This window comes from Hyperolius riggenbachi, chromosome 8 (genome assembly GCF_040937935.1).
Source record: "Hyperolius riggenbachi isolate aHypRig1 chromosome 8, aHypRig1.pri, whole genome shotgun sequence".
NCBI lineage: Eukaryota > Metazoa > Chordata > Amphibia > Anura > Hyperoliidae > Hyperolius > Hyperolius riggenbachi.
In genome coordinates this window covers 231,823,545-231,840,329 of record NC_090653.1, presented here as the reverse complement: position 1 = coordinate 231,840,329, position 16,785 = coordinate 231,823,545, and the positions used below count along the sequence as shown (strand labels likewise).

Sequence of the window (16,785 nt, the reverse complement as noted above, 5' to 3'; positions counted from 1 at the left end):
TTTCAGTTTTGCGTCCATCCCTAATTACAAGCCCATAGTTTATAAAGTAACAGTGTTATACCCTCTTGACATAAATATTTAAAAAGTTTAGTCCCTAAGGTAACTATTTATGTATTTTTTTTAAATTGTAATTTTTTTATTTTTTTTTATTACAAAAAAAAAATTTGGGGAGTGTGGGAGGTAAGGAGTTAATTTTTTGTGTAAAACTAGTTTATTTGTGTGTAAAAAATGCTAAGGGTGTAGTTTTACTATTTGGCCACAAGATGGCAACAGTAACTTTTTGTTTCATGCGACCTGCAAGCGTCCTTCCGGACGCTTGCAGGAAGTAGAAAGAGGCTGGGAGTTTATATATATATATATATATATATATATATATATATATATATATATATATATATATATATATATATATATATATATATATATATATATATATATATATATATATATATATATATATATATAGTGGCTTGCAAAAGTATTTGGCCCCCTTGAATTTTTCCACATTTTGTCACATTACTGCCACAAACATGAATCAATCTAATTGGCATTCCACGTGAAAGACCAATACAAAGTGGTGTACATGTGAGAAGTGGTACGAAAATCATACATGATTCCAAACATTTTTTTCAAATCAATAACTGCAAAGTGAGGTGTGCGTAATTATTCAGCCCCCTGAGTCAATACTTTGTAGAACCACCTTTTGCTGCAATTACAGCTGCCAGTCTTTTAGGGTATGTGTCTACCAGCTTTGCACATCTAGAGACTGAAATCCTTGCCCATTCTTCTTTGCAAAACAGCTCCAGCTCAGTCAGATTAGATGGACAGCGTTTGTGAACAGCAGTTTTCAGATCTTGCCACAGATTCTCGATTGGATTTAAATCTGGACTTTGACTAGGCTATTCTAACACATGGATATGTTTTGTTTTAAACCATTCCATTGTTGCCCTGGCTTTATGTTTAGGGTCGTTGTGCTGCTGGAAGGTGAACCTCCACCCCAGTCTCAAGTCTTTTGCAGACTCCAAGAGGTTTTCCTCCAAGATAGCCCTGTATTTGGCTCCATCCATCTTCCCATCAACTTTGACCAGCTTCCCTGTCCCTGCTGAAGAGAAGCAACCCCAGAGCATGATGCTGCCACCACCATATTTGACAGTCGAGATGGTGTGTTCTGAGTGATGTGCAGTATTAGTTTTCTGCCACACATAGCGTTTTGTACTTTGGCCAAAAAGTTCCGTTTTGGTCTCATCCGACCAGAGCACCTTCTTCCACATGTTTGCTGTGTCCCCCCCACATGGCTTGTGGCAAACTGCAAATGGGACTTCTTATGCTTTTCTGTTAACAATGGCTTTCTTCGTGTCACTCTTCCATAAGAGCCAACTTTGTGCAGTGCACGACTAATAGTTGTCCTATGGACAGATTCCCCCACCTGAGCCGTAGATCTCTGCAGCTCGTCCAGAGTCACCATGGGCCTTTTGACTGCATTTCCGATTAGCGCTCTCCTTGTTCGGCCTGTGAGTTTAGGTGGACGGCCTTGTCTACGTAGGTTTACAGTTGTGCCATACTCCATTTCTGAATGATCGCTTGAACAGTGTTCCGTGGGATGTTCAAAGCTTTGGAAATCTTTTTATAGCTTTAAATGCCTCAATAACTTTATCCCTGACCTGTCTGGTGTGTTCTTTGGACTTCATGGTGTTGTTGCTCCCAAGATTCTCTTAGACAACCTCTGAGGCCGTCACAGAGCAGCTGTATTTGTACTGACATTAGATTACACACAGGTGCACTCTATTTGGTCATTAGCACTCATCAGGCAATGTCTATGGGCAACTGACTGCACTCAGACCAAAGGGGGCTGAATAATTACGCACACCCCACTTTGCAGTTATTGATTTGTAAAAAAAAGGTTTGGAACCATGTATGATTTTCGTTCCACTTCTCTTGTGTACACCACTTTGTATTGGTCTTTCATGTGAAATTCCAATAAAATTGATTCATGTTTGTGGCAGTAATGTGACAAAATGTGGAAAACTTTAAGGGGGCCGAATACTTTCGCAAGCCACTGTATATATATATATATATATATATATATATATATATATATATATATATATATATATATATATATATATATATATATATATATATATATATATATATATATATATTGGAAGGGACAGGGTTTCAGGGATTCTCCAGCTTGCTCTCTCAGCAGCTATGGAAAGTGTAGTTTGGTGTCAAGATAATGTAATATAGGAGATGTCTGCAGCTATTTTCAAACAATAATTGCTAGATCTAATTTCAGCCATTACGTTGAATAATAGGCTAATGGATTTCAGTCTGGTCTTACAGAAAGCTATATAGCCTCATTTCAGTGTTGTGTCACTTTCAGGTCATCCCTCCTAAATGTCAATTTCCTCTGCTTTAGCCAGTGAAATGAAAAAATGCAAGGGAAAAATATACAGTATTACGTTTATCAGCATTGCATAGTTACATACATAGTTATTTGGGTTGAAAAAAAAAAAAAAGACGTCCATCGAGTTCAGCTAGAACTTTTCTGTTTTATTTTGCAGCCACCTACATTCTCTCGAAATTTTAATTTTTTCTCAACCATGGCAACAAGGCATTCTTTGGAGTACATATTGCACCCTTTGATGTACAGAACCTCTCCAAATTCTCATACTCCTAAATTATTTATTTGCTGTACAAATGAAAAGAAGATATATTATCCGAAGGATTACTGAAATCAGCGTGGAAATCTAACACACTGAAGGGGTAAATAGAGGAATCTTTCTCTTTTTGTGCGGTTTGGATTTCTATAGTCATTATAGCAGACTGACACACTGCAGTGAGGTTTCCTAGGATACGGGACTGGGTCAGCAGCTGAAATAAGGTTTCTTAAAGCGTTACCGTTTTTCTAGCTATAGAATACCTCCTATCCATCCTGCTTACATGTCTTTGTGGCAGGTAACAGGATATTTGTAGGGAAATCATCTAAAGGGAACCTGAAGTGAAAGGGAATATGGAGGCTGACATTTATTTCCTTTTAAACAATGCACAATGCCTTTCTATCCTGCTGATCCTCTGCCTCTAATACTTTTAGCCATAGACCCTGAACAAGCATGTATTTTGGATGTTTATGACTAAAGTGTGACTGGATTAATAATGGAGGTTCCAACTGTGCTATAGAAGTAATGCTAGGTAAACACCTTGCGTCTTTGTGGTCGATAGATCCATTTGATGGATAATTTCCGACATCTCCGATATTGCTTTCAATCATTTTACCGCTCGATTTCTCATAGAAGTGAATGGAAATTGATAAGAAAAGAAAAGAGAATCGAGCGTGGAATCTAGCGGAAAAAACGGGTCGAAAATCGATCAAACGGGATATCAATCGCAAAACGCATCAGGTGTACCCAGCATCATACTTCAGATTGTAGCTTGTTGTGTCTGGGCTGGATAGTAAGGCCCGGTTCACATTAGCGTTCGCTGTCCGGATTCGCCTGATCGGATCCGGACCGTATACTGTACAAACGGAACGGACGTTCCGCATAGCAATGCAAAGTCTATGCGGCCGTTCACACGCGTCCGTTCCGTACGGAACGGAGCCGGATCGGATCTGGACTCCGGACACTTTTCCAACATGCTCTATTTTTGGGTCCGGATCATCTGGCGGACGCACCCGGACCGGAGCCTGACTGCACCATCCGTGCATAGAAACCAATTGGAAACGAAAAGCACAGAACACACTGGCTATAAAAACCTGACGTTCTACCCCACTTCCTATGCGTTTTCTAGCGGCCATTTTGGATGGGGACACATGGGCCCAGCATTTCTGGAGTGGAGCAGCAGTGACTTTGTGCTGGAGCTGTTTGGCAGTATATGTCGGACGTGTAGGTAAGGCCCTACACAGCGGAGGACCTGATTCTACATGTGCACCTTCTGCTGACCTCCCAGACCCCAACAATATTTATATAGTTTGTATCTCTTTTAACGGATCGCAGCCGTATCAATACGTATGCAAACGGACTGGATCCGATCCGGATTGGAACCGTACGGTTCCGATCCAGATCCGATCTGGATCCGGTCATCCGGTCCGTTCTTTACAGAAACGCAAGTGTGAACGGGGCCTAAAAGAGACAAGACACAGAACATTTACAGTATATTGTGCTTTTCAACTGGCGGACTCAAAAGCGCTTGAGCTGCAGCCACTAGGGAGCACTCTAGGCAATATATGTCAGGCGTGGAGGTGAGGCCCTACACAGCGGAGGACCTGATTCTACATGTGCACCTTCTGCTGACCTCCCAAACCCCAACAATATTTATATAGTTTGTATCTCTTTTACCAAACGGATCCGGATCGCAGCCGTATCAATACGTATGCAAACGGACCAGATCCGATCAGGATTGGAACCGTACGGTTCCGATCCGATCTGGATCCGGTCCGGTCATCCGGTCCGTTCTTTACAGAAACGCAAGTGTGAACGGGGCCTAAAAGAGACAAGACACAGAACATTTACAGTATATTGTGCTTTTCAACTGGCGGATTTAAAAGCGCTTGAGCTGCAGCCACTAGGGAGCGCAGTGTTAGAGAGTCTAGCTCTCACTCCACACTTCCATGCTGCCCTCTGACCTTTAGCCTGATCCCTCCAGCCTTCAATGCTCAGCGCTGCAGGGGAAACAACATCTCTGGCTGGCAGGGGAGGTACAGCTTCCCACAGCCATCCTCACTGCTGCCACCTGTAGTCCATACAGTGTAGAGCCCTCCAAGAGCCAGGCAACCTCTGTTCGGCTCTACACTTATTAGCTCTACGTTGTACACAACCCTGGGACACAGGTAGCAGCAGTGAGAGTAGCTGCAGGCTCTGCTTCTCTCTTGCAGCTGAGTAGCTCTGCAATGACGTGAGCATCAGCTTCAGCAGAAGCTCTATCAAATGGGATTTACTAAGGAGGGGGCGGGACACAGGATCCGGGGTGGAGCTGGGACTGTCCCGTCCAAATCGGGACTGTTGGACCCTATGAACTAGAACTACTACACTACTCTTGGTTACATACTGTATAACTGGGAAGTCGCAACACTGACAAACATCCATTTGCTGACCGGACTAGCCACCTACCAGTGCCGCCCAATGTCAATGAGAGGGTCGTTAGTAATCATACTGGACCACCAACAACCGACCACTTTTTTTCAAATGGAAACCTTTACTGTTGTCCCCGCAGTGTGACACCTCATGCTGGTTATTTGCCTTCCCCTATACACAGAACAGGCTGAGTGGCAGAGAGCAAATAAACATGTCTGTACAGCAGTCATTCTAAAACTGTCACTTGAAGCAGTCACAAACAATTGTTTAAGACGACAGAAAGCATTAATACTTGTTTCCTGGGGAAGGGGTGGGGAAGGGCAACCTGGTTGTCCAGTAGAGACTTCATGCTCTCACTGGCATCACCCAATTTTGCACTTTACCTCTTTCATATTTAAGTCTCACCTTCAGGGGGTGGGATGACCTCATCCAACACTTTCTGCTTCGTCCTTTTCCAGATCTTTTTAATGACGGCTCTCAGTTCCTCATTAGCAGCTTCCAGGGTTCCTAACACAAAAAAAGAAATAAATAAAAATGAATGTGAGAGAGGAACAGTGGCTAAAAATAAAATGAGGCCACACTACAAGCAGAGCCTCAGAATTGCAATAAAGTCTGATTCCTAATCTAGGTCTGGATGTCAGCATCTAATTATATATCGGTACATAAAACACATTTGGATAAAGTTAGTCAGTTGCAGGCAAGTCTCAGTGGGAATGGTGGATGATGACAGACAGGCCTGAGCTCGTTCAGATCAGCCGCCTTTCATTCCTCATGTGGCCGACACAGGCATTGATAGGCTGTCATTGGAAAACCTCTGTGTGATAACATAGCAAGCAGTTAGTAGGTTGTACACATATTTAAACACTTTTTTGCTCAGAGCCTTATTATCAAGAGCACACTGTGATTGAAGGTTATATATATATATATATATATATATATATATATGCATGTGTGTGTGTACACAATATATATTTATGCTCACCTAAAGGATTATTAGGAGCACCATATGCATGTGTGTGTATATATTATATATATATATATATATATATATATATATATATATATATATATATATATATATATATATATATATATATACTCACCTACAGGATTATTAGGGACACCATACTAATACGGTGTTTGACCCCCTTTCGCCTTCAGAACTGCCTTATTTCTACATGGCATTGATTCAACAAGGTGCTGAAAGCATTCTTTAGAAATGTTGGCCCATATTGATAGGTTAGTATCTTGCAGTTGATGGAGATTTGTGGGATGCACATACAGGGCACGAAGCTCCCGTTCCATCACATCCCAAAGATGCTCTATTGGGTTGAGATTTGGTGACTGTGGGGGCCATTTTAGTACAGTGAACTCATTGTCATGTTCAAGAAACCAATTTGAAATGATTCGAGCTTTGTGACATGGTGCATTATCCTGCTGGAAGTAGCCATCAGAGGATGGGTACATGGTGGTCATGAAGGGATGGACATTGTCAGAAGCAATGCTCAGGTAGCCTGTGGCATTTAAACGATGTCCAATTGGCACTAAGGGGCCTAAAGTGTGCCATGAAAATATCCCCCACACCATTACACCACCACCATCATTATACCATGACCACCGCCACCAACAAGGCATGATGGATCCATGTTTTCATTCTGTTTACGCCAAATTCTGACTCTATTGAGACTCATCAGGCCAGGCAACATTTTTCCAGTCTTCAACTGTCCAATTTTGGTGAGCACGTGCAAATTGTAGCCTCTTTTTCCTATTTGTAGTGGAGATCAGTGGTACCCGGTGGGGTCCTCTGCTGTTGTAGCCCATCCGCCTCAAGGTTGTGCGTGTTGTGGCTTTATAAATGCTTTGCTGCATTCTTCACTCACTGCACTGGCTACCAGTAAAATGGAGCATACTCTTCAAGATTGGCCTGCGCAGTCCGCTCCGGCCCACGTGGCGGTGATTGACAGCGCCGCTCGCGCAGGCGCAGTACAGGCCGACCTGGAGGTCGCCCTGACGTCATCGCCGGGGACCGGGACGGAGCTGCGGTGAACGGCTGCGGGGAGAGTTGTGGCGAGGGACATGCTGGGAGCTTGGGGCTGGAGGAAGCCCCTGGTATGTAGCACTTTGTTAAATGTTCCCTGATGACTCCTTTAAATGCTGTGTGGGCGGGGGTTGCCGTGCCGTTGTGGGGGCGGGGGTTCGGGTAGCTGTTCTACATCTCTTTTACTGTTCTTGCATCCACAGACTACATCTCCCAGCTTACATTGCAGCACACAGGACACTTAGCCGGGTAGCTGAAACTTCGGCACAGCTGCAGACTCTTTGTGGAGAAGATGGTGCATCCCATACTGGGCCAGGAGCCAGAGGAGCAGCACCCCGTAGGTAAGTAGTGACGCTCACCGTCAAACCTCCCCCTACCGCCTCCCCCCCCCCCCCACTCACACACCATCGGCACACTCCATTACAAACCTCACTTATAGGGAGGTTCATTTAAAAAAAGTTATTGCCAGGTGCACAGTTCCTTTTAAAGGGAATAGGATGCAGACTTGGCTCAAAGAGTGCACTGAGCCAAAGTAAACAGATTGCAGATTGGATTGACTGACTGGGCTGATAGGACGGGGTTCCCTGGAGCAGGCTGCGGACTGGATTGACAGGGTATGGTCAAAGGCAAAAGTGATGCAGAAAACTGTCCTGTGATTTTCCAAATTAAAGTCAGACTGTTGTCCATGCATAGTTCAAAAGCCAACATGCGTGATGGTATGGGGGTGCATAACTGCACATGGAATGGGTAGCTTGCAAAAGAGCACAGAATAGAGAGAGACCAAGAGCCCAATATCGTGTAGTATGTACTGGTATGTGAATATGACAAGTAAGTATCTATTTATACTCACAAACATGGGTTACCGTCCAGGTAACCACTATATCAGCAGGTGAGGAGATTAGACCTGTCCCCACTCAGGATTAAGAAGTCGCTCTCTGTAGATAGGAAATAAGGGGCAACACCCCTCCACCAAGGGTGGACTCAGGAACTGTATAAGCAGACAGAGGCGCCAAAAGAATAAAACGTTTAAAATGAGAGGAGCCAGAAGTGGACTTACCTCCTCCAGACACACACGAGTGTTGTGTATATTCAAAACAACAAAAATGTATTTAGATACTCCAGAAAATGCAAGTGCAACACGTTTCGCGGGCATCTCTCGCTTCATCAGGCAATAAAAACGGAGCATAAAACTCAAACAGGTCTGGTGCAAAGTTCAGCACTGTATCTTGCACATCTGGTAAGGTACTATTACTACTGAATATATGTGGGCTTTGAAGCAACATATGCTGTTACCCAGAAAAAGTATTTTCAAGGAGGCCTTGCTTATTTCAGCAAAACAATGCAAATCCACATTCTTCATGTATTACAACAGTATGGCTCCATGGTTAAAGAGTGCAGGTGCTAAATTGGCCTGCCTGCAGCAAAAAATTATCACCTGCTGAAAGCATCTGGTGTATAGTGAAACAAAAAATATAACAAAAGTGACTCTGAACTCTTCCCCAGCTGAAATTCTTTATCAGGTAAGAATGAGTCATTTCACTTTCAAAGCTTCAACTGGCCTCCTCAGCTCCCAAACATTTTCAGAATGTAGTTAACCGTACAGTTTTTATAACAATTAAAAATTATGATAAATACGTTCCTGTCTTTAAAATCAAAATAACATTTTAGAAAAGAAGATGTCATACCTTCAGTTTTGATCCTCAGTGAAGTTCGCACCAGGGCAAAAAGCGTGGCATTGAATGTCACTGTGCCATCTGAATTTAAAGGCATGTTCATGGCAACCAGTCTCTGTAAATACAATGGAAGAAATACTGCCATAAACTATATCCTCCACAGCCCAAACAGTCATGGGACGAATAGTGGAACATGCAAAAATAAAAAGATAAACGGGGGGGGGGGGGGGGGGTGGGGGGGGAGTCGGGGGGGAGATATAAAAGATAAGTAAAAAAATATCATAACTGTAAATATGTGGCCGATTTCGATGGATTTGGCTAATTTGTGGCCGATTTAGATGGATTTGATCTATCTGACAGGATGGAAGTTATAGGTCGATCTGCTGCTTGCAGGAGATTGATGGCCCATAGAGTTGTGTTGGATCTAATGGTCCAATAATGCATTTAGATACATTTCCAATAGATTTCATTCTGGAATCTATTGGAAATCTGTTCCTAGTAAGTGGCACACATCAGATAGATTCCTGTCAGATTGGACTTGACAGGCATCTGACAGAAATCTATCTGATGGTTGAATCTACTGCAAATCTACAAGTGTATGGCCACCTTTATTTATAAAGGGTCATATACACACCTGTCTAAAGTGGGGTGAGGCGGCCGATAACGACTGCCACAGCCGATAATCAGGTGTGTATACAGCAGCCCCCGACTGAGGGGTTGGGGGGTGGTTACCGCTGCTGATGCCAGGTCACCTCCTCACTCTAATGTGAAGAGGTGGAGACCGGGCCGGATCCCCCAACAGCAGCATTCTCTCAATCACCCACGGGAAAAAAACTAAGTGTTGGGGGAGACGTGGGCAATTGAGAAAACGGATTGAAAAGGGTCAGTATATGATTATATTCTTCCATGACTAGAAGGGGGGAGATTGAAGGGGCCACGTAATACAATTACACCTGAAGACATTATCAGTTTCTAAGCAACCATGCCAACTGAAGCACCATCTCTTAAGACACTAAGGGTCCTTCTACAGTTAAAGGAATACTGTAGGGGGGTCGGGGGAAAATGAGTTGAACTTACCCGGGGCTTCTAATGGTCTCCCGCAGACATCCTGTGCCCGCGCAGCCACTCACCGATGCTCCGGCCCCGCCTCCGGTTCACTTCTGGAATTTCAGACTTTAAAGTCTGAAAACCACTGCGTTGCCGTGTCCTCGCTCCCACTGATGTCACCAGGAGCGTACTGCGCAGGCACAGACCATAATGGGTCTGTGCAGTACGCTCCTGGTGACATCAGCGGGAGCGAGGAAACAGCAATGCAGGCGCAGTGGTTTTCAGACTATAAAGTCTGAAATTCCAGAAGTGAACCAGAGGCGGGGCGGGAGCATCGGTGAGTGGCTGCACGGGCACAGGATGCCTGCGGGGGACTATCAGAAGCCCCGGGTAAGTTTGACTCATTTTCCCCCAACCCCCCTACAGTATTCCTTTAATGCGTTGGTATGCGTTAATGTGCGGTAGTATGCATTAGTACGTATTAGTATGCGTTGGTATACGGTTTTTCCATAGCAGTACATTGTGAAAAATATTTCAGTTAAAACACGTACAGTGGGAACTGAGCCGTAGAAAAACCAGGACATTACTTTGAAAATCAGTATTCTTTCAGTTTTAACTAAGAGCAACTGATTAAGGCCTCTTTCACAGTGCAACGTTAAAGTCGCACGTTATAAAATATTTCAACGCAGAGTAACGCACTGCAATGCAAAGTCTGTGCAACATTCGCAGTGCACACGTTGCGTTAGTGTGTAACGGGTAGCATTATTAGAAAGTGCTGCATGCTGTGCGTTTAGCAATGAATCTGCTGCGTTACTTGTGTTGCACATGCTCAGTAATATTTTATAGTCCTTATATAGTAAATACATTTTCTAATGTGCGACTTTAACGTCACACTGTGAAAGTGTATATGCGTCCTACTGTGAAAGTAGCCTAAGTGTAAAAGAGGCCTAACATACGAACTCTCTCGCCTACATTTACTGCTAGAAGATGCATTTTCATATTCTGTTTAAAATATTTTTTAGCGCTCTGCAATTAAAAAAGTTCAAAAAGTAGGTGAAATGGTACTGTCAAAATTATTGATTATATTTTATTATTATTTTTGCTTGCTGGTGGCTTAAAAGGCATTTTATTGATAAGGGGCATATGCAATTCAATTTTTTCGAGTTTTCTCCTAGAAGATAATTTTTTATCTTCAATTTAGAATAACTTTCCAGCACCTTTCAAAGAACCAAAAAGTAGGTGAAAAAGTACTATCAAAATTATTTTGAGTATTCTCTTGCTTTTTGGAGGCTTAAATTGCATATGGGCCAAGGTGTGGAGATATCACCTAGTGTATGAATAAACTTAAGAGAAAAAGTGAATTGAATAAAAGCCCCAGGCTGCTTAGACATTTGCATGAGCACCACCCCCCCCACCACCACCACCACCACCACCACCAGCAGTATCTGTTAGTGAACTACAAATCAACTGAAACTTAAAATAATGGGCATGCAATAGTACAAAAATACATTTTACCAAAACCGGATTAGGCAGAAGACCGGGGACCACACCGTATGTACAGTCATGTCAGCACAACAACAGCTAAAAGTTAAGAGGGGAAGTCCATTTATTAATTAGTAAATCTCAAACGACTTAATTAACTGTACTGTCATACTCTGGTGGACACATCTTCTAATATGTGATGTTTCCTGAGATTTCAAACTGGGGAAAAGTATCTGTCCCAATCCACAACTGTCCCAATCCACAACTTAAATATATATCTAAGTGCGTTCTACTGAGAGAATGAGAATAAAATTCAGATGAAACTGATGTATCCAGGACACTGAAGGCAAGGGGGGGGGGGGGGGGGGGGGAGGAGGAGAGGAGAAACAGATGGGACACAGAGGGTTAAACTGAAGGCAAAGGTGGGCATAGAGGAGGTACAGGGTAGAGAGATGGCACAGTGTTTCGGCTTATGGACAAATTCAGGTTAAGAACAAACCTACAGTTCCTACCTCATTTGTTAACCGAGGGATTACCTGTACTAATTGCCTAGCCCGGAGCCATGAATTCCTACCTCAGTACATGGCAGAGAAACAGAGGGTGCTCATGCTTGCTACACAGCCATAGCAGTTAAGGCACCTGTTTTTTCACTGACCTGAGGAAGCGGGCAAGCACTCGCGAAACGCGTTGTCAATTTTATGTGCTCGAATAAAAGACCTTTTTTAATAAACTGGTCCAGATTCTTCAAGAGAGGTAAGATTACCTCTCTGTTTATGAAGTTAACAGCTTATTAGCCTATATTTTATGCATTGGGCGCCTCCACCCGTTTTAAGTACCTCAGAACAACACTTTCTGCCAACACATTTCTAGCAACATCTGTAAAATGTTGGAATTAACCTCACTTACTCCCTTGTGTGCCAACTCTTACAGAAACATGAAGTAAGATCAAACAGGAACATAGGTATGAATAACCAAAAACTAAAGCATGGTTCTGGATTGATGTTGACTTTAAAGTATAATTTCAGTCACAGAGAATCAGACACTAAAAACGAAGAGGAAAGCACAAGGACACCGGGAGTCCCTTCTGGTGTAGTATCACCTGGTAATTGGCAAAGGATATGTAGTAATTTATATACGAATGTAATGCTGGGGGGGGCATACTTTCTGACCACCCCAGCGCAACAAGGCTAAGACACAGGAGTAATGAACAAGGGAGCAAGATTGCCCAGAGCAACTGCAGCTCTGGGCCGCCTATCAGGCTAGATGCTGAGTGATACAATACACAACAGATGTAGTAGGTAACAGGCTTGGGTCATACACGTTAATTCAGATGTCAGTCGCATTGGAAGGATTAGGCAGATTCGTAGTCGGGAGGCAGGCAAAGGTCGGTACACAATACAATATACAATATTGCTAATAATACAATACTGACTGACTAGAGTACATATATATCGTGCTGATGCGCAATATATGAAATGTAGCTCTCAAATAATTCACTAGCTAAAGCACAAGTAATGTCAATTAACAAGACAGACAACAGACAGACAGACGGAATGCTCAGCCAATCTAGTCGCTGTTTCAGCGACGGCAACATTCACACTGAGATAGACAAGACTAACAGGTAGGAGCGAAACTAAAAGCAACCGCTGCTATAGTTCGTCCTCAAGAACAAGGCAAGAACAAGGCTAGAAGGAATACTACCAGTCACCAACGTGGTGCTAGCAGAATCCAAACTATCAGGATCAGAAGGACTTCACTGACCCCCGCAGGTCAGCAAACGTCCAGCAGACATGACAATACAGAGCAAGGCATTATACATTTTTACAATAACAACGTTCACAGCATAGACCCAATGACAACTCAGAGAGCTGAACGCTATTTCGGGCGGGATCTGAAATGGGAGGCAGACTTTTATGCTGGCATCAGCCAATGGATGCAGGTATGCAAATTCCCACACAGCTGAATGGTAATCATTCAATCCTGAGCTGTCATGATAACCATTTGCTAGCTCATAGACTAACATAACAAATGCATGCAGTACTATGCAACAACATGCATGCAGGAAATCCAGGGCTGTCTGGCTGCATTTCAACTGCAGTAAACCATAGGAGGAATCCTGACAGCATCCTGAATTGCTCTGAACTAAAGAGAGATTGCAAATGACAATAAGACTCACTGCGAATGCGCAACCAAATGCAAGCAGACAAGTCAGAACTGCCCAGTTGCAGCTCCACTGCAAGTGACAGAACATGCTACAGGAGAGATCCTGACAACGGTACTCACAAGTATAGGTTGCTCAAAGAGGCAACCACTCATCTTGACATGTGGGGAAGTACCATCCCCACTAGGCCTTTTAGATTATATTGTTGGTCGCTACTCCTTCAAAAAGACTCTACTACACTAGATAGGTGTAGTGAACATACCCCACACAGTAGCGTTGTAAACAAACTAGAAACTAGAAACAACTTAGGAGGCGCCTCTGGATACCGTCGGTATAGATATCACACAGCAAGAATGAATAATTCTTGCCTACCTTAAACAAGGAGCCTTGCGCTGGTAATAAAAGAAGACTTTATTAGGACTATAAGCACTTCAGACAACGCGTATTGCTGCTTAACCCCCTTGCCGGTTATCCCGAGCTCAGCTCGGGGTAACCTGCGCAGGAGGATTCCTCAGGCCCCGCTGGGCCGATTTCTATCAAATAAAAAGCAGCACACGCAGCCGGCACTTTGCCAGCCGCGTGTGCTGCCTGATCGCCGCCGCTCTGCGGCGATCCGCCGCGAGCAGCGGCGAAAGAGGGTCCCCCCAGCCGCCCGAGCCCAGCGCAGCCGGAACAAACAGTTCCGGCCAGCGCTAAGGGCTGGATCGGAGGCGGCAGACGTCAGGACGTCGGCTGACGTCCATGACGTCACTCCGCTCGTCGCCATGGCGACGAGGAAAGCGAAACAAGGAAGGCCGCTCATTGCGGCCTTCCTTGTTACTTTTGATCGCCGGAGGCGATCGAAAGTGCTGATCCGGAGCGCCCTCTAGTGGGCTTTCATGCAGCCAACTTTCAGTTGGCTGCATGAAATAGTTTTTTTTTTATTTAAAAAAAACCCTCCCGCAGCCTCCCTGGCGATCTTAATAGAACGCCAGGGAGGTTAAACCGCTAACTCAGGTCAAGTATAATGCTCAATATAGTATCAAATGCTCCTGGGCGCCAGGAGCATTTGATACTATATCAAGCATTATACTTGACCTGAGGAAGAGTCTTAAAGGGAACCTGAACTGAGTAAAATTATTTAAAATAAGCACATTATGTATCTGCAAATTAATATTACATACTTACCTTGCTGTCAGTTCCTCTCAGAAGCTCACCATTTTCTTCTTACAGTGATCCCTTTCATTTCTGACAAGATTTTGTCAGAAATTACATATACCAGTTGCTGTCAGTTATATTAAACTGCTGTCAGTTACAACTGAATGTGCAAGGGGTAATGGCCATTTTTAAAATGGAGGACATAAAAAATCCATTGATCACAGTGGACAAACAGGACACAGGAGAGGAGAAAGAGGTTGATGAGTAGACTACACGGGAGGTAATTATGACGTGTTTATGTTAATTTTCACTTTTAAAAACGTGTTTTCTGAAGTGCTTATAGTCCTAATAAATTCTTCTTTTATTATACACCAGCACAAGTCTCCTTGTTTAAGGTTGGCAAGTATTTTTCATTCTTCCTGTGTGATATCTACAGTGGGTTGCAAAAGTATTCGGCCCCCTTGAAGTTTTCTGCATTTTGTCATATTACTGCCACAAACATGCATCAATGTTATTGGAATTCCACGTGAAAGACCAATACAAAGTGGTGTACATGTGAGAAGTGGAACGAAAATCATACATGATTCCAAACATTTTTTACAAATCAATAACTGCAAAGTGGGGTGTGCATAATTATTCGGCCCCCTTTGATCTGAGTGCAGTCAGTTGCCTATAGACATTGTCTGATGAGTGCTAATGACTAAATAGAGTGCACCTGCGTGTAATCTAATGTCAGTACAAATACAGCTGCTCTGTGAGGGCCTCAGAGGTTGTCTAAGAGAATATTGGGAGCAACAACACTGTGAAGTCAAAAGAACACACCAGACAGGTCAGGGATAAAGTTATTGAGAAATTTAAAGCAGACTTAGGCTACAAAAAGATTTCCAAAGCCTTGAACATCCCACGGAGCACTGTTCAAACGATCATTCAGAAATGGCACAACTGTAAACCTACCAAGACAAGGCCATCCACCTAAACTCACAGGCCGAACAAGGAGAGCGCTGATAAGAAATGCAGTCAAGAGGCCCATGGTGACTCTGGACGAGCTGCAGAGATCTACAGCTCAGGTGGGAGACTCTGTCCATAGGACAACTATTAGTCATGCACTGTACAAAGTTGGCCTTTATGGAAGAGTGGCAAGAAGAAAGCCATTGTTAACAGAAAAGCATAAGAAGTCCTGTTTGCAGTTTGCCACAAGCCATGTGGGGGACACAGCAACCATGTGGAAGAAGGTGATCTTGTCAGATGAGACCAAAATGGTACTTTTTGGCCAAAATGCAAAACGCTATGTGTGGCATAAAACTAACACTGCACATCACTCTGAACACACCATCCCCACTGTCAAATATGGTGGTGGCAGCATCATGCTCTGGGGGTGCTTCTCTTCAACAGGGACAGGGAAGCTGGTCAGAGTTGATGGGAAGATGGATGGAGCCAAATACAGGGCAAACTTGGAAGAAAACCTCTTGGAGACTGTAAAAGACTTGAGACTAGGGCGGAGGTTCACCTTCCAGCAGGACAATGACCCTAAACATAAAGCCAGGGCAACAATGGAATGGTTTAAAACAAAACATATCTATGTGTTAGAATGGCCCAGTCAAAGTCCAGATCTAAATCCAATCGAGAATCTGTGGCAAGATCTGAAAACTGCAGTTCACGAACGCTGTCCATCTAATCTGACTGAGCTGGAGCTGTTTTGCAAAGAAGAATGGGCAAGGATTTCAGTCTCTAGATGTGCAAAGCTGGTAGAGACATACCCTAAATGACTGGCAGCTGTAATTGCAGCAAAAGGTGGTTCTACAAAGTATTGACTCAGGGGGCTGAATAATTACGCACACCTCACTTTGCAGTTATTTATTTGTAAAAAAAAATTGGAATGATGTATGATTTTCGATCCACTTCTCACATGTACACCACTTTGTATTGGTCTTTCATGTGGAATTCCAATAAAATTGATGCATGTTCTTGGCAGTAATGTGACAAAATGTGGAAAACTTCAAGGGAGCCGAATACTTTTGCAACCCTTTGTATACCGATGGTACACAGGGGAGCCTCCTAAGTTGCTTTTAGTCACAGAGAATGGACATAACTGCCTTCCATGTGGACACACCGAAATAGCTTACTACTATTAGTAAGTAATTCTTTCTATTCTACACTGATATTTTGAATCTT

The 16,785-nt window shown here is 43.4% G+C and overlaps 1 protein-coding gene across 7 annotated transcripts in view; it reads right to left on the bottom strand.

Annotated features, from left to right (window-relative positions):
* The window catches only part of CACNA1F (calcium voltage-gated channel subunit alpha1 F), a 349,606-nt gene that overhangs the window by 36,167 nt on the left and 296,654 nt on the right, over positions 1–16,785 (bottom strand). For all 7 annotated transcript variants that reach the window (XM_068248313.1, XM_068248312.1, XM_068248314.1 and 4 more), the window contains 2 exons: positions 8,799–8,901; positions 5,481–5,582 (listed from right to left, as the gene is read on the bottom strand). In XM_068248313.1, the coding sequence (XP_068104414.1) occupies positions 5,481–5,582; positions 8,799–8,901 (205 nt within the window). The remainder of the gene's footprint in view (positions 1–5,480; positions 5,583–8,798; positions 8,902–16,785) is intronic.